The sequence below is a fragment of the Paramisgurnus dabryanus genome, chromosome 9 (genome assembly GCF_030506205.2).
Source record: "Paramisgurnus dabryanus chromosome 9, PD_genome_1.1, whole genome shotgun sequence".
Classification (NCBI taxonomy): Eukaryota; Metazoa; Chordata; class Actinopteri; order Cypriniformes; family Cobitidae; genus Paramisgurnus; species Paramisgurnus dabryanus.
The window spans coordinates 21,717,221-21,736,292 of NC_133345.1; the positions used below are offsets into that span (position 1 = coordinate 21,717,221).

General features: G+C 35.1%; 1 protein-coding gene across 3 annotated transcripts; it reads right to left on the reverse strand.

The window, feature by feature from the left end:
* Window positions 1–2,311: 2,311 nt before the first annotated feature.
* gnrhr4 (gonadotropin releasing hormone receptor 4) lies at window positions 2,312–12,579 on the reverse strand. Of its 3 annotated transcripts, none has more exons than XM_065283132.2 (4): window positions 12,296–12,579; window positions 10,665–11,303; window positions 4,518–4,722; window positions 2,312–4,371 (listed from the first exon to the last, which is right to left on the reverse strand). In XM_065283132.2, exons 2-4 carry the CDS (start codon window positions 11,211–11,213, stop codon window positions 3,896–3,898), a joined length of 1,230 nt encoding a protein of 409 aa, XP_065139204.1. In that variant the 5' UTR covers window positions 11,214–11,303; window positions 12,296–12,579; the 3' UTR covers window positions 2,312–3,895. The 3 variants fall into 3 exon arrangements, with proteins under 3 accessions (XP_065139204.1, XP_065139203.1, XP_065139202.1); XM_065283131.2 differs by having other exon boundaries at window positions 12,052–12,579; XM_065283130.2 differs by having other exon boundaries at window positions 10,665–12,579.
* Window positions 12,580–19,072: the final 6,493 nt, after the last annotated feature.

Consider the following 19,072-nt stretch of genomic DNA (forward strand, 5'->3'; position numbering starts at 1 on the left):
ATATAATATTTGTTTTGTGGAGGTGTTTGAAAAGAAAATACCTGGAAGAACAAAGTGAAGTTTAGACATTTGACAGACTTTTATATGTGTATATATATTTGTTACAATTAGAAATATATAAACCAATATAAGCCAATGGTCACACTGAATATCTAATATTCAAAACATTAAATGGAAAAGAATGCAGAATAGGAATGAGATTGAATATTTAGTTTCTGTGTAGTTAATACAAGGATAGTGGTGTTGCAGTCTTCTGATTTGTGTCCTGTTTAAATTTCTTACTTGTTTGTGAGGATTGCTTGCATTCATGCCTGCTCTCTTTCTCAAAGAGGTTGTAGATGATGAGAAGACAACAAAAACATTATTTTCTTTGATAGGATGAGCCACTCTAAGCCCCTAATACCTATAGCAGATTGAATTTTTTCAAGCAGTCACAGAAGCTACATCTTATTTTGAGCTTTTTTATAGAGTTCAAATTCTGGTAAATTATAATAGAGTTCCCCTGTAACTGAATGACTTAATGGTTGTGACAATAAAGCAATTGGGCGTGTGTCAATCTTGGGTCTGTCCTAAAATCCACAATGGGCTCTGTAGTTTATAGAGTCTGCACCAGGTTTTCACCTATCATCTGTAATGTACAATCATTTTTGTAAGAAGTGGGGATGGTACACAGCCCAGCTTACAACAATCTGGAGCAGTAATACAGCTACTGTATGCTTCCACAATCTTATGTGCTGTCTGCTGGTCACAGAACATCCTGGTAATGAGAAAGTCCTGCATGTAATAATGGTCTACCAATTAAAAAAAAAAATCTGCAATCCATGTGATGCATAAATTATTTGTTTTATCAAACCTGCACAAATCATGGTTTTATGTTTTAGTATCCTTACATTACCAATCTGTAATGTTCTGCTCAAGCCATGCTGGCAAATTTGATCGTTCAGCTTGGTCATCTGCATTTTCTGGATCAGATTTGGGCTTGTATTAATAAAGACAAAAATTATATCCTACATGGTGTTCCATGGTAAGTAGCACCACATTTCCGTCGAATGCTTGAGGTATTCGGCCATGACAATGCACTGGATAGCTGGCCAAAAGGAGCATACCGCACTTTCTCATAACAATGAGTTTTGTAGAAATCATCGCATTTCTAAAGGCAGGGCATAGAACAACAATGATGTGCGGTATGTGGAAAATAATGTGTTTTTTGAACTATAAACCATGCAAACACATTGCAAAAACAACATTTATCCGTGTCATTGTCACGGATCTAAGCATTTTTCTGTGTTATAGTCATGGAATATTGTGCTCATTTTTTCGTGTGATTGTTACGGATCTCCGCATTTTTCCATGTCCATACCACAGACTTTCTTTTCTGTGTCAGTTTCACGTAGTGGTTACTCAATCGTTTTTCCCATTTTTAAACCATTGTCGTGTAGGTTTTGGGTTAGATTTGGGGTTTGGGTTAGGATGTCACTTAACTATTGGTTTATACTATTGTTTTCCGGATTTTTTAACAATTTGTCGTCTAGGGTTAGAGTTGGGTTGGGGTTAGGAAGTCATTTTATGTTACAGAAAGTCGTTCTAACCCCAAAACCACACGACAATGGTAAGGAAATAGGGAAAACAATTGAGTAACCAATACATACGAAACTGACACAGAAAAGAAAGTCCATGGAACAGACATGGAAAAATGCGAGATCGGTGACAATGACATGGATAAATGAACAAAATATCCCGTGACTATAACATGGAAATTCGTGAGATCAGGGTCGGCCTATTACTATATTTGTGGGGACAAACAGGTAGGGATTACAAGGAGCATGCATGTATATGTATAATTGATAGTATCTATACTAGTCTGAAGTCGATCAAAACGTTTATCAAAGACAAGAGTGGGTATTGGGTATTGGTTTTAAGACAATTTTTAAGAAAGGTTTTGATCCACTTCAAATTTTGACAAGTGCATATTGTGATAAGTTCAACAGACTTTTCTAAAGCACCATTTTTCTGCATGAACACTGCTAAATGAACCTGTTCACCAGAAAGACTTTTATTATTTCTCTACACTGCTTAATGGATGTCACAGTTCACAGGGGTTGTGAAATTCAATGGAGATTTAGAAAACAGGAAGTACCTCTTTTATTACTTGGTGAAGGTAATAATTTTGTGGGAGTAAATGGTTGAACACACCAGAGGACGTCATCTGAAATTCTGTAGTCATGTTGGTTGTGCATTTCCTATTTCTTTTTCCTGGTTTTGAAGAAATTTTAAATGGAAAGACTCAAATATTAAGCGAATAGTTTATTACTGCAACACATTTCCCAAAACATACACAACAATGTAAACACCAGATATGAAAATATCACAAAAAAATCATGCAAAACAGGAGACCATAACATCTTGTTCTTTCTTTCTTTTCTCATAATCACATTGTTAGTTTCATGCATTTAAATAAAAGCTTAACATAAGTTCTTTACATTTAACAGTTCATATAAATACTTAAACAAATATTCACATCATAATGCAATAATGTATTTAATCCCTTATTCCTTCTTTTAAATATATTTATTTTTGAAACAATACATTTTAAATCCCCTGCCGAAACATCAGGCAGTTCTGCCTCAATGTCTCAGGCAGCATAAGTCCTACATGAAATATTTCCATTTGAATCCATCTTAGAAAATTAAATTGCATGTGTGGTTCACTTAGCATTCACCATATATGTATGTATGTATGTATGGACGGATGTAAACACATACATATATGTTCCTTCATTAACTTTGACAGAATGAGACACACCACTTTGCATTTTCTTGCATTTTTAAACATGACAAACACAAAAAGCACCACTAGATGTCACATGGCTGTCTCACAAATATTCTCCCAAACATACAATGATAATAATGGTTCTGATTATAAGCACGTTCAACCAGTGTCAGCACACATCAAACTTCACAAGAAGACATGACACAGTATTTACCTGGCATTGAAATAAAAGGAAGCTTTACAGTTTGTCAGTCTCCAGTTGGACTTCAATACCCTGTGACAAAAGAAGCACCGTCCCTGAGAAATATGATGTACTGTACTGTATATAACACTCATTACTTATCATCTAATGCATCAACTAATTATATTTTTAAAGCTAAACAGCCAACTTAGATAAATAGTCCTCATTGTGTTTGATAAGCCTGAATTGAAACTGAACGGACATCATTGTAAGTGCATATTACTTGGCCCCAGAGTAATAGCAGCTCAGGATCTCTCGCCAAGATCTCTCGAGGCTTGTAAGTATTTTAGAATTCATCAAATAGTAACTCTATACATCATACAATGCTTTCTCAAGAGGCTGGATGAAGATGCCTGGTAAGGTATCACTTAACACCTGAAAATTATCCAAGAACAAATGTACATTCATTTGCATTGGTAATAGCTCAAAAGCTAAATCCACACAACTTATTTCTTACAGACAATCAATTTGAGAGCTATGCCCTTTGGAAAAGCAGTCGGAGAAGCTGAGCTGTTTGGATTTGTATTAGATGAAAACATCCCTTGATGTAAATGACATTTTCAACAAAAGCTAGAAGTAGCGACGGTCTAATTAATCTGCGGAATTAAACATGTGATTGAAATAAAGAGCAAATGATTGGCAAAATTAATCACCTGTATCATGAAAATTGATAGGTATTAAATATAGCCGCGAGTAATTGAAGCAGCTCATCAGTTAATGAACAAAGAAACGTGATGCACTTGGTTGAGTTCAATTTGAATCTGTCACATGCTGTTGAGAAGAACAGGCAGGTATGGTTGTCGTCTCATTATTCTTGCGAGCACCTAGACAGCCTGTACATGGCCTGCCGTGTCACATCCGTATCTCAATAATCAAATCGTACATTCATGGCGTACATTCCTTCTTTTCACTGTCTTGTGGCTTTTTATCTCCTCCACCTACCAAATTCTCCTCCGGGTAAGTTCCTGGACCCGTCTGGGTCACTCTCTTCATGCGAAATGGGGACGGGGAGAATTTCAATGAGCCGGTCATGATGGAGTTATTCTCTGACTCTGTTAGCACGATGGCGTTACGGCAGTAGTGTTTCAATCCTTTGCGGAAATGGATGGTATACAGGCCGTAAGTGATAGGATCCAGAATGGCATTCAAGAGGCCAAAAATAAACAGGATATGAGTCAAAGAGTGAGAAACGGTTTCCTCTAAATCGTCAGGAAGAAACCAGTACCAGAGACCCAGCAGGTAGTAGGGGGTCCAACAAACAATAAAAGATGTCACAATGACTATGCTCATCTTCAAAGTCCTCATACGTGCCTTTGGGATGTTGCTGTTTGAACGCCGTAGGTGGACTTCCTTTGAAGATACTGCAAAGGCAAGAAGATTATTCTTGGCTTGCATTAAATATGTTATTTGATTTTATATGAAATAAGTTATGTACTGTATACACTTCCATGCTGCTATTCAACACATATTTTTTTCAACACAATTTTTTTCATTTATCTCCACCTACTGTTCTTTTTGGTCATTCTTCTAGATATCTCCACCAAGATCCTTGTGTAGCAGAAGATCATGATGGCCAATGGAATGAGGAAAAGGCAAATAAAGGTAAACATGTTGTAGAGGGTCTCCTGCCAGTGCTTGACGAAACTACCACGAGTGGTGCACTGGGTGAAGTTGGCAGGCACTGTAATGGTCACATTGTGAAACAGGAACATCTGTGGAGTTAGCAGGGCACATGAGCGAAAATACATTGCTGGGTTATTTTGGGTCAAAAATGGAGGAACCCAACCCAATGGGTTGTATGTTGGGTTGTTTTAACCCACCATTGCTCAGTCAAATAGTAATATTTTCTGGGTACATTTGTCCTTTTTAAGCCAATGTTGGGTTGACAATAACCCAGCATTTTTTAAAGTGTACTTAATTTTACAAAGAAGTTTTAGAAAGGTTTTTATTTTGAAGCAATGCCATAGAAGAACTATTTTGGATCCCACTCCAAAAAAATTAAAACATTTCAGTAACCCTTTCTTTCTTATCTTGATGACTGAAGAAGCTTTTTCCACTAAACAGAATCCTTTATTCAGTAGAAAAGTTTTGTGGATGTTAATGGTGATGGAACCATAAAGCTTGAAAAATAACATGTTTAAAAATTGTATAATGGAGAAAAACATTCCTAATATAGAATATAAATATGAATGAAAATTACATTTAAAAGGATGGTCTAAAGGTAAACTTGTGCAGTCAATTTTTTTTCCGATCATTTAATATTGGTTAGCTTGAGATGGAAGCTATTAAAAGGATAGTTTACTTTAGAATAAAAATTCTTTCATCATTTACTTATCCTCAAACTTTAAAAAAATACTTTGCTGCCTTAAATTTTTTTGTTAAATCAACTCAGATTTACAAGTCATGTTAACAGAGATGAGTTGTCACAACTTATAAAATATGGTTGAGAAAAGTCAACTTAATTTTATAAGTTATAACAACTCATCTCTAGTCAAGATAAATAATAGTAAGTTGAAATGACTTGATTCAACAAAAAGTATTTTTACAGTGCATGTTGTTCTAAACCTGTATGAATTTCTTTTTTCTGATGAACACAAAAGAAGATATTTTGAGAAATGATGGTAAACACACAGCAGATAGTGACCATTGACTTCCATAGTAGGAAAAACATATTTTGTAAGTATTGTGATCAAGGCCGCGTTATCCTAATGGGCAACATGGGCTGCAGCCCAGGGCCCCGAACACTAGGGGGCCTCCGAGACAATTCTATTTTGAGTTTTTAAAAACATTTTGATTGACGTAATTATGCGTAAGTGCTACCTATAGCAGAGGCCCCCAACCACTGGGTCGCAAGAATGTCCTGAAAAAAAATTGTATAATAGCTACGTAATAGCTTATGGGATATTTTGTCCTTTAAGAGCCGACAAATAACATCGATCATTTCCACTCTTGTACAAGGCCGCGGTCTCTCTGGGACCTTCAGCCCACCAGGAAAAATTATAAATGGAGTACTGGATTAAAACCTTGGATACTGTACATAATCTATGCGGACAGCATCCAAGACATAATATATTAAAGACTTCTCCCTGTATTAATTTCGTGTAAGAAGGCTGTGTCTTTATTTCTTGTTTGTGTATGGATCGACTTTTTTCTTAGTTTAACTGTTGGATGGATGCATGAATAGCCATCTTCTGTGGTAAGTCCTTACATTAAAAAAAATGTATATGCAAAAGCGAAGTTGTAAGATAAGGCAACATGCATGTTTATTCTGTTTCATGTTTATTTCGTTTCGTTTTGTATAGCCCTTTTTATTTTTTTATTTCTGCCCCCTTTGCAACTGCAAGCCGCAGAGCAACCTGCCTTCGCTTTTTAAAAATAGTATGTGTTGATAATAAACGTTTAAACTAACATTGTGATATGCTAAAAATATTTATTTAAATAGTTGTTATTATAGGCAAGTGTTGATTTGAGAGGCTCAATTCTTCATACATGTCGTCATCTTGCTGTCGGCCGCTAACCACTAGTTATCATAAAAAACTTTAACAAACAAAAACTGCTCTAAAATCTAAATAAAAAAGAAATATAACTATTTTTGCAATTTAAAACAAAACTGAACTGCTTTAATTGCTGCAAGAGTACAGCTGTACAAGCTGTGTCAGCAGTTATTTTTTGCTATTTCTGCGGATTTCTTTTGCAAAATCTATGCGGAATTTTGCAGAATGATTTAAAATGTTTTAAAACGATCCGAGAGAATGTGTGCTGTGAATATTACAAAACAATAAAATATTTTATAACATATTATACATTTTATTAAAGGATTACCCTGAATTAAACTAGACCAACATGAACCAACAGATAATGGATAATGTGCTTTCACGACCATAGAGTTTTATATAATACACATATTACTGTCTACAGTGTAACAGTAAAAAGAAAAGGCTTCTCATAATAAATATAGCGTATATAGCAAGATAATTTCATCAGTTTAACAACACAATGTATATATATTTATCTTGTAAACGGATTTGAAATAATAAATAATTGTCGCGTCACGTAGCAAGAGAGACGATAGAGATCTCATTAACTTCTCCGCAGTAAGTTTTATTTCAAATTCAAGTTTTACATATTAAATAGACTATTAAAAAGTTTGTGCTGCTCTCATAAAAACCTCACTGCAGACAGCACAGACTTCTACTCACAAACATACGCGATGCAGTAACTATATCTTCGGAAACAGATTCCTAATGGGGAGAATTAAAAAGTTCGGACTCGGCTGAGAATTCTGGGCTCTTCTACTTTTGCGTCAACTTGATTTTAATAATTTAAATGAGGAATTATATTTAAAGAACAACAGACAGAAGCACTTTTAGTTGTGAGTTGCATTTAATAAATGTTATTTTCTGGGCTGTTTCTGATTGTAAAATTATTACTTGATAATATTGTTTAATTTATTTAAATAATTTCAGCCTACTTTTGCGTCAACTTGATTTTAATAATTTAATTGAGGAATTATATTTAAAGAAGAACAGACAGAAGCACTTTTAGTTGTGAGTTGCATAAATGTTATTTTCTGGGCTGTTTCTGATTGTAAAATTATTACTTGATAATATTGTTTAATTTATTTAAATAATTTCAGCCTACTTTTGCGTCAACTTGATTTTAATGATTAAATTGAAGAATTATATTTAAAGAAGAACAGACAGAAGCACTTTTAGTTGTGAGTTGCATTTAATAAATGTTATTTTCTGGGCTGTTTCTGATTGTAAAATTATTACTTGATAATATTGTTTAATTTATTTAAATAATTTCAGCCTACTTTTGCGTCAACTTGATTTTAATGATTACATTGAAGAATTCTCTTTAAAGAAGAGCAGAAAGAAGCACTTTTTGTTGTAAGTTTTATTAAATAAATGTTATTTTCTGGTCTATTTCTGATTGTAAAATTATTTGATAATATTGTTTAATTTATTTAAATAATTTTAGCCATTAAATGTTGCACATACACTGTAAAAAACACTGGATTTACTAAAAAATATAGACAGTGCATCGTTTTTGCATCCCTTTTTTTTAGTAAGTTTTAATAAAAAAAAATTCGCAATGGGGCACTTAGTAAATCCAGCCTATTTTTTTCAGTGGATATTGGGGGGGGGGGGGGGGGCTCAAACCAGCGTTAGCCCAGGGCCTCACAAAGGCTTAACCCGGCACTGATTGTGATAAATGATGAAGAAAATATTTTGATAAATGATGGTAAGCATAAAGTTGATGGTACCCATTGAATTCCATCATATTTTTTATTCCTACTATGGAAGTCAATGGTCACTATCTGCTGCGTTTATCATAATTTCTCAAAATATTTTCTTTTGTGTTCGTCAGAAAAAAAAAATTATTCAGGTTTAGAACAACATGAGGATGAGTAAATGATGACAGAATAGTGAACTGTCCCTTTAAAAATCAACCCGACATCTTTTTTGCAAATTAGCCTATTTTGCCCTGACTGTTGCAAATTGTATTCGAAGCATCCCCTGTAGCAAGATGCTAATGGATTGAGTTTATATTCCTAAAATCAGTGACTTGTAGAATATTCCATAAATTTAATGACGCCTGACTGTACATTAATTCATCAGCCGAACCTCTAAACAGGCACACTGATTTAAAAAACTCTTCTGTTTAAATATTAGTAGGACCAATAGGGAGGTCTTGACATTTCATCAGCATCTGTTTCTACTACCTCGAATACAAACTGATTATAATCATTCTGTATTTTTCTGACATATTGTTGTGCAGTAGCGGTTTTAATCGTCATCACCCCAGCAAGTGTATGGTGATTAAAGGCTATAGAGAGCATCTGTTTTCTTTGGTATTCCGATTCAAAGGTAATTTATTAACTCATTTGAGATGAGTAAAATGTAGAAAACATGAATAACGGAAAACTGTGATTTAACTGAAATGTTTTAAGTGTTGGTAATGTTGAGTAATGTGCCCTATCAATTATCAGTCATTATGTTAAATGTGAGGTTAAATTAAAGGCTGATAGGCGTGCTGTCATTACCAAACTAATCTAATATCCATGAATTTTGCAACACTTTTCAATTCTGTTCTAATTTTTTAGCAGATCCCAGAATCCGAAATTAGCTATGGACTTGAAACATAGCGATATGCTCAATGTGTTGTAGCTACATCAGAAAGACCATATCTATCAAAATGCTAATAAATATGCTATTCAATTTGGAGTACTGTATACTTTGTAAATAAATTATGCATATTTAGGTGATTTAATTGGTACTATTCAAAATTGTATTAAAGATCCCATTTTTCCAGTGTTTTTGAAGCTATGATTGTGCTTATGGTGCGCAATATAACGTGTTCATGTTTCGTGTGTAAAAACGTAGTGTTTTTCCACAAAATGTATTTAAAGGTGACATAGAATGGTTGAACGGGGTATTTATCCTTGTTCTGTGATGTGACATGTATGAAACATTTTTTTTGTTTTGGTCTGTAATGCCTTAGAAGCTTCCTAAAAACCTCTCTCAGATAGCTCTATTAGGGTGGGGGATTTTAAACAAGTGGTTTTGCACATATTTGGCTCCCCCTACTGGCTTAAGTTGCAATCTCATTACTGATTGGCTGACTTTGTTGCCACTCAAAAAATTTAGCCAATTATTTTAAAGTGGAGGGGCAGTGAGATGCCTGTGATGTCATAAGCATCAGTTTTTCAGATTGGGCCGTTTTCTGGCTGACATTTCTAAAAGAGGAATTTCTATGAGACTGAGATGTTTAGCAGGTCTAGCACTTTTTGTATGTTTGTGAATGTGGGTAGACTACCATTATTCAACAAAGACAAGGTAAAAATGGTTTTTCATTCTCTGTCCCCTTTAACTGTATACCACTGTTTTCATTGTCCTAAAAACGGGCTGATGTCTTCCTTGTTCTTTGAAGTCCCTCCTTTAGAAATACGTATCGAGTTCTGATTGTGTAGTTTGTTTGGTGTGTTGTGATTCGATAGCAGCTTAGCTTAGAGCCGTTTGAGCCAAAGCTGGCAACTGACGTATTCCTGTGGGCGGAGTTTAGTAAAAAACTATTATTTTGACATAATTTAACGTCAAGTAGAGGGCTGTAGTCCAAACCGGCCGTTCGCTGTAAGCTTTGAAAGGGGAATTCTGTTAAAGAAAATATATCGCCTGGCAGTGAACTTTGAGCTTTATCATTTTGCAGGTATTATTTATGCCCTTAACGGCAACATTACACACTAACTACAGTTTGAAAAATGGGATCAGGAAAAACAGGACCTTTAAAAAGTTTTGACTGTAATAACAGAGACAAGAAATAGTATTGTTTCATCCTTACAGTATCTTCCTCTGACCTTCTACAGTATGTATAATGTGCTATAAATGATAGCTATATACTGTAAAGTGTTTAAACTGTCTTCAAGTACTTGAAGAAATGAAAGGATGTCTAAGTATGCTTCAAAGTCACATTGAATATGAAGGAATATGAAAAAAAACATCAAAAAAAAAACATCAGTCATTTTCATTCTGATCTCTCCATTTAATTTTGGCATTACTCCAGACCCTGAGGTTTGTTGAATTGAACTAACGCAGCACACAGAAAGAAAACACAAAGAAAAACATCAAAAATCACTCAAGCAGCTGCTCACCTGGGGGACAGAGAGGACAACACTCATCACCCATGCCACGCTCAGCATGAGTTTATTCTTCGTCTTAGCCTTATTGATGGCCAAAGGGTTGAGAATGGCCGACTGCCTGTCCAAGCTTATGACCACAGTCACAAAAGCGCAAGAGTACATAGCCACAAGCTTAAGAAACATTAACAATCTGCAAGCCAGATCTCCTGCCAGCCACTGAACCGTGATGTTCCATGCCGCATCCACCGGCATCACGATGAAAGTCACGAGGAGGTCGGCCACGGTAAGGTTCATAATTAAAATCCTCACGTGGGATTTTCGCTTGTTGTTGGTGCTGGCTGCCCACAGCACGGCGAGGTTGCACACTGCAGAGACCGCGCAAAGTGTGAAAGTAATTATCACCCTCACTTTTGCTGCCATGGAGAAAGTGGGCAGCTGCAACGCTGCCTCACCTGTGCCATTGATACATGTGGGCAAAGAAGAGTCGCAGGTGCCATTGAGATCATCTGCTGTCAGCTGCTGAAACATGTTGTTTTCAGATGTTGGAGAGCTGTCATTCATCACTGATGAAAGTGTGTTTGCTTCATTCGCTCAGCTACCTCCTGCACAATGAGCTTCACAGATGATTCATGAAGATTTATGAAGGAGTACCTGGAAAGACCCTTTATATTTAGTAGTGCTATAGTGTTTTTTTTATAAATAGAGTACTGACTCAAATGTTTGTAGAACAAATCCATGCATGTAACAGTTATGTACAGTGCATTGCGTTAGCAGCAAAAAGGTCATGGTTTGATTCCAAGGGAACTCACACACCCTCCTAAAAATAAAGGCGTTAAAGGCGTTCTTCACAGCAATGCCACAGAACTATTATTTGGTTTCTTAAAAAAAGCCTTTTAAATCAATTTCTGTCATACCTTTCAGTCTGTAGATGGGTTTTCACTGCAAATAACCTTCTGTGCAACAGAAACTTTCTGTAGATGTTAAAGGTTATTTATGGATCACAGCCCAACAAGTGAGTACTGATAAACGAAAGGTAGCCTATGTTAATTTGGATCAAAGCGTCTGCCAAATGTAATCTTGCCAGTTAAATCCATGCTAATTGTGAGTTTAGGAGCATCAATGTTTGATTTCAAGAAATGATTTTACTTTAATTTCAATCTTTGACATGAGCTTCCTGTACTTATTCAATATTATATTTTCACAGAAAGTGCATTACATTATGATTTTATTTACAGTATATTTCAAAAAAGACTTTAGCTGGGCATTCACAGGCAATGTCACAAATGCATAAATGTAAAAGTTAAAGCGATTCAATTGATGAAAAGCTTGCATCGTCTGTGGATGTACAGTAATGTAAGAACAACATGCATTTTTAATTATAAAAAAAACCAAAACTTACCTGATATCCTTAAATGAGAATGATCACAATACTTGCTTTAAATCCTTGTATTTGAATTTAAATCTTAAAGGCTAAAAGCTTTGCACTAATGATCGTAATCCATTTATTTCTAAAATCCGATGTGTGACTCTCCTCAAACATTTCCAAACAGATGGGTAGTTTGTCATTCAGAAAGACACCTGTTTGCAAAGCATTCGTCTTGGTGAAAAAACTGCAAGTTATTTAATCTTTACACAGAAATCACCTGCAAAAATGCTGTAGTCTGCTTTCCGGCTCAGGAATATAAATTGTTTAAATCAAGGAAAATAGTCTGTGGAAAGTAAGTAATAGTATGTGTATGTCTCCGATATAGCATCCTCGATTGAAGAATGAAGTGTCTGCGCGCTCCACTGCTGCGCGCATTAGCGGAGTCTCCAGCTCTCCAGCAGCTCTTTCATTCCCTCGCACGTCACCTGACAACACAGGCGCGGTCGCGCAGCTCGTGTATGAACTTACCTCAGAGGTCATTTATGTTAGTGTGATCTTTGTTTTTGCTATTTGCATTCAGTTATTTACTTCCCCAAAAGGACCACTAGTTTACAGTTTCCTGTATTTACATTTGTGTGACCACTTAAATGTTAAGATACATTGCCATCAACGAGAATTTGCTTAATAAAATTCTACAACAAATAAAACAAAAACATGTTTACTAAACCATATTACCATAAATTAATGTTTAGATTAACCATAAAACCATGTTAATAAAAATGGTATCAAGGCATACACACACTGTCAGAAAAATAGGTTTAAAATTGTACATTTGCTGTCACTGCACCTCAAAGGTTTAGTTTTGTACCTTTTATGGGTATACAACACATTGAAATGTTGTACCTTTTGGGGTACAATATTACACCTTAAGGACCTATTTTGTACCTTTAAAGGTACAGTTAAATGTTTTGTACCACTAACATTTATTTGGTACAAAATTGGTCCTTAAAAGGTACACAATAGGTCCTTAAGGTATAATATTGTACCCCAAAAGGTACAACATTTCAGTGTGTTGTATAGCCATAAAAGGTACAAAACTGAACCTTTGAGGGTACCACCCCAGTGACAGAAAAGGTACAATTTTAAACCTTTTTTTTTTGACAGTGCACAATTTTTTATAGATTTTTAGAAATCAACATCTAACTCGGGGCCAAAAGTTACTCAGCTGTTAATTAAAATTAAATAAACTGTTTACAATCTGTGGCTAACACATGCATTAAAGGAGAAAAAAATCCACTCTTTTAATAGCTATTATCTGACAACATTTGATAACATTACCATTTGTAATTTAATGGTGTAAATGTTTTTAATTAATACACATTTAACATGACTATGAATTAACTTTGTATAGTCATTGATATAAAAAGCTTATTTTTTGCATATAATACAGGCATTGTCTAAAAATGAAAATAGGCTTTTACTTAATTATTATTACAGTACAAGACCATCATGTAGCCTAATATTACACCCAAACCAAAGTGAAGAAAATGATCTTTAATTTGCAAGTCTGAACTGAACATCAACGCAGACACGAATTTCCTCACAAAAGTTTATGATCATATACATCTTGAACGTATACATATAAATGAACACAGAGAAAGGAAGTTTAACACTGTGAAGCACAAGCAAACATGCTGAAAGAGGAACTGAAGGCAGCTAAAAACCACCAGGACATAAACACAGACAAAAAAACACCAGGACATAAGTCACTTTCGCACCGCTATAGTATTTGATTTCAAATGCCGATCGGATCGCGTAGTTCGGCAGGAAGTCAAACACACCAAATATATAGCCTAATATGAATTTCAACTCGCTATAGTAGCAAGTATGCTAATGGTCAGTGTTTCACATCTAAATTATGACTAAAAGTTTGAAATGTCACAAAACTATGCTGTTACGCATCCTCATGCTATTTTTAAGTGGGTATACGGAAATCCTTAACAGTTCCTAGTGGGTATACGGCCTATACGTATCACGTAGACTACACCACTGACTTTTACTTTAATAAAACCCATTTTTCATTTTTAAAAGGGATGATTTGTTGTTGCAGGATAATCTTTCCACCAGTTCACTGAGCATTTCACAGACAAGTATGTACTTCCATTTCATCTTGACATTATTTGACTGATACAAACACTGAAAGCACAAACGTTTTACCATGTACCAGAAGGTCTGATCATAATATGATAATCATTTCATCTTTTTCTTTTCGTTTCGTCTCTGTAACCCTAGTATTACTGCTCTTTCTCACAATTATAATCCACCAATTAATTGTACAACTCATATTTCAATTGTAATGTACTTACTGAGCCATGTGTGCTTATAGCTTTGCATACCGCTGAAGCGCCAAGGTCTCAACATTTCCACCAAGAATAATCAGCATTTGATTATGCAATGAGCACAGCATGATCCTCTGATTTAAATATATCTCCTAAGCTCTACCATGACAGTAATTGAATTTAAAGATCGAGGCTTTGTATCAAAAAGAAGGTGTTGGCATTGCTGTTCCAAGGCAAATTAATTTCATAATGACCCCAAGGTCTACACCCAAACCATGTGACAGGAGTGAGTGCCGTGTGCAGAAGTCAAGATCGATTCAGCTTTGGGTGTCAACACATCTGTGCTTCAGCCTGAGTTCCCATTTCACTGCTAGAGGGAACTGAGCTGTCTGGAACATCAGCATGTATAAACAAACAGCCCTCCCTTCTCCAAATAGACTTGAGTAGACATCTTGTCATCAGGTAGAACTGGAGAATTTATTAAACACTTATAATATGCAAAAGAAACTTGCTTAGAGTACAAATGCAACCAGATACCATTTGGGTGACAGATTATTAAACTGGTAAGAGTTTCATAAAGAACTTGAAAAGATCTTGTACTATTGTATATTTTGTTCTCTCACTCCTATGTCCTATATAAGGCTTATCTTGCCCTGATTCAAAGAATGTGGTAAAGGAACATTGTTAGAAATCTTATTTAAAAAAATGGAGCATGAATTGAAATGAATATCACTTTTCTTCACGTTTCTATTGGGTACAGTAGGTTATTGCCCCAAGAATACTATTGCATGTTCAAAAGAAAAATTTAATCAACCTTTTCCTTTCAATAAAGTATAATATATTGAAGAAAGAGTCGATGGTGATGTTAACTTCTATCTTTCTATTTTTCCAATAACTTAAAACCACTCGAAAGTAGTTGGCTCATTCTCTGTAACCTTGAGTTTTCATCAAAAATCTTTCGTATACCTTATACAGTATGGCTTATATATCAATGACTTCAGATCAGTGGTACTGTAGTTGCATACAATATACTGTGTAAACAGAACTTATTGACTGCCTAGCAGTTGTTTTTCCAGCTAATGTATATTTCTAACTGATTACAATGTCTATAGCAATATACTGTATTAATGTCATCTAATGAAATGTATATGCTTGGTTATTTTTAACCCAATGCTGGGTAAATATTGAACAGAACACATGTTAGGTTATTAAATAAACCTGGGTTGTTTCAACACTATGTTGGGATGTTTTAACTCATGGGTTCTGTCCAATATTAATAACCCAGCATAATTAAGAGTAAACTATATGTTACTCAAAAAAACCACCTCCAGATAATTAAACTAGTCAGTACTCAACAACCCAATGCAGAAGATAGGTCATACACTGGACAAATACAGATACAACTTTCATTCTCATTTACTCATTGGCTAATTGAGTCTGTTTTGTTATAATAATATAACAAAAGAATATCTAAAAAGGCCTTGAAAATGTATACAGTAAGGCTTATTATTGTTAAAGGTCATTTCTGTGGTTTGTCCCTTCAGCCGAAAGGATATTTTCCTTCACCTGTCTGTATCCTCAACTTAAATAAACAAAAAAGGTGAAAAGGTGATTAGGAACCAGCATCAAAACACAATTTCTACTGTTTTTCAGCATTGCAATACCTCATACTTATACAACCTAATATGTAAAGTACTGTACATGTTTTTTATTGTTCTGTTGAGCTATTATATATAAAGCATTGTAATATAAGCTCATGTGTACAAATACTGTAAAGAAAAATTGTCAAAATATGTACCCCAGCTGTCACTGGAGTGCCCATTAAAAAGATCCTAATATGTACCAGATATGTATACATTTGGTACAAATATGAACCTTTGCAGATACTTAAATGAATCAAAGCTGTACTTTTCAAAGGGTCCTGCCACCGTGACAGCCAGAGATGTATAAAGTACTAGCGACCCAGACTTGAGTAAAAGTACAAGTGCTCTATCAAAAAAGTGACTTGAGTAGAAGTTGAAGTGCTCTTTAAGCACAGCACTTAAGTGGAAGTACTAAAGTATTAAACATGCTTTGTACTTAAGTATTGCAAGTAGTTTATTTTAAAATATACTACTCAAGTACTGAAAGTAAAAGTACAAGTATTGTGTAATGTAGTTATTAAAGAAAATAGTCAAAAGTTTGAATATAATATTGTTTATATTATTTCAAATGTTTAAGCTAAAGGACACTCACAATTCCTTTGGCTGTAGCAGGAGTACAAGGACATGAATGTTCAGATAATTCAGATTAATTTAACTGATATGGCGATAGAGAATTCAGAATTAATGAAATATTTGTCGATAAAATGGTAATAGGTAAAGGTACAAGGTGTTTCATTGAATTTAGGTTTCCTTCTTTCGCGCACACTCGCCCTTTCTTGCGCATTCTCTCTCTCTCTGTCTTTCTCGCGCACTTTGGTTCTCTCTTCGCTTCACATTTGTCCACAACCCCGGCTCATATTTGTGAGTGAGAGGGAGGGAGGGGTCGCACTTCACTATCTCCAATTGGTTCAGACCACCATGTGACCATGATTCGTAACATTTGAGAGTAACGAGTAACTATGCAGCACATAAAAAATGTATTGGAGTAAAAGTATTAAACTCAAAGAAAAAATGTACTGAAGTAAAAGTGGAAGTAGGAGAAAAAAATAATACTTCAGTAGAGTACAGATACTGTCTTTTAGTACTTAAGTACAGTAGTGAAGTAGTTCTACTTCGTTACTATACATCTCTGGTGACAGCTGGGGTACAAATTTAAAAAAAAAATCTGACAGTGTACACAAATGATTGTAATTCTGCACAGTTAAGATTTCATGGATGAAGGTATATACGACCTCCAGACAGAACTGAATTTAAAGGTCAAGAAACACCCATTTAAAGGCTGAGATTATGAGTTTACATTTACTAAAGTTTGTGCTGGTTTTAGAAACAAATAGTTTAGTAAGTGGCATCTGTACAGTGAATTGCAGTTTGTAAAGTTTTTTTTTTTTTTATTGTGGAAACCAAGGTGATTGTTGAATTCTGTAAAAAGTTTCTACAAACTGTTATGACTTTTAACCATTATCATGTAAATTGTATGTTGATCTTTTCAGCACAGTTCTGATAATCATTTTGGGACACATTTTGTTTTTGTTGTTTTATATACATTTATACAGTACATGCAATGTTTTATATTACTCATTTGCTGCTTTACTATACAAATCGAACTAAAATTGGATTTGTTGTTATGAATGAAGGCATATCAAAGTGCAAACTGATATTCTTAAAGCTGACACATATCGCCATCCACTTCATATTTATTTTTTAAAAAATTTATAAGAGTGACTCATACAGGAGGAATTCTGAACTGTCCAATGACCTAACGGTCTTGTTGATGGTTTGAAGCTGATATGAAGACTAGAAAGTTTAGAACAGTCACGTAGGCTAAAACGTGTGGCAGAAGGCAATAGATCAGCTGCGTTTGCAGCACAGAGCTGTGTTGCATTCCTTTACCTACATCCAATACATCCAACACATTTTTGGCAAATGCAGTGATCCAGAGAGTACACACAGTAGGTCCAGTTGATGCCTCATATATTTTGAAACTAGGCATTTGAACTCCTGAAGCAAATTTTTCCAGCTAAAAGAGTTTTCGAACCATGGCAATGCACCACAGACAACTAGGAGTGCATGACTAGAAACAAGAACCTCACCACAGCACAGCAAAACAAATAAAATCTTTTATCAGAGCAGAGGAGAGACTCTAAAGAGACTCTAAACATCTAAAGATCTAAAGATATTTCAAATTTACAGAAACCTTGTGCAGACCACTGAGTACTTAACATTGGATTTAGAACAAAGGGTCAAAAGCTTTCTTATTATAAATAGATAAAATGGCTAAATAGATTGCCTAACAACAGCATGTTTGAGGCCAGTACACAACATATGCTGTTGACCTGCAGTACCAGTCTTTTCAAAATATGCATTAGGAAAGTTCCCATTTAAATGTGCTGTAATTCAAACCTTCTTCTTCTTTCTTTATTAGTGCCATTCCAGCATATGGCTATATTCATGGTGAGAACCAGTTAATCCATGCAACAAGTTGATCCACATAAATTAATCCATACACATGTTGGGGGAGGGCCATTTGGTCATTCACCTAAAGCCCTTTTCACACAGACAATATGGAAAATACACATATGGGATTTGTCAGGGATCGTTTGATTTTTGGTTCATTCACACTGCCAATGATTTGCCGGAATCTGCGTGTGCCTTCACACACGTACCATAAATATTCCTGAAAGACACTTGCGTGCATTTTTGTTTATGATAAGACTGTAGAGGAGCGAGTGACGCACCGTTTTAGTATGCTGGTAAATGATCTCAGCTTCAGTGGATATTTGACAAGCTTCCTTCAGTCCAGTTTGCAGGCATTTCCCATCGTGATTGTTAATATGCAGTTAAAACCTCATTACTCTTATTACTCTATTCTGTGAAAAATGACAACTTGCAGACAAGACATTTCTGATCTAACGTCGCAGGACTGTGGTGGGTGGCACAATGAATACTAACACAGAAGGTGTGTTAGTTTAGGGACAACACATTTAATGTAATTTTTATGTTACTTTAACTTAAGAAATTAAGTTAAACAATTTCAACATGTTTTTCTAACTTCTTACACCCTGAAGCTATTTT

Bases quoted from the DNA above. Each gene is read 5' to 3' on its own strand.
- gnrhr4 (XM_065283132.2), bottom strand. From the start codon at position 11,213: ATGAATGACAGCTCTCCAACATCTGAAAACAACATGTTTCAGCAGCTG. The intron at 4,723-10,664 runs GTGAGCAGCTGC...CTAACTCCACAG, and splicing joins TTGTCCTCTCTGTCCCCCAG to ATGTTCCTGTTTCACAATGT. The intron at 4,372-4,517 runs GTAGGTGGAGAT...TTGCCTTTGCAG, and splicing joins AAGAATGACCAAAAAGAACA to TATCTTCAAAGGAAGTCCAC.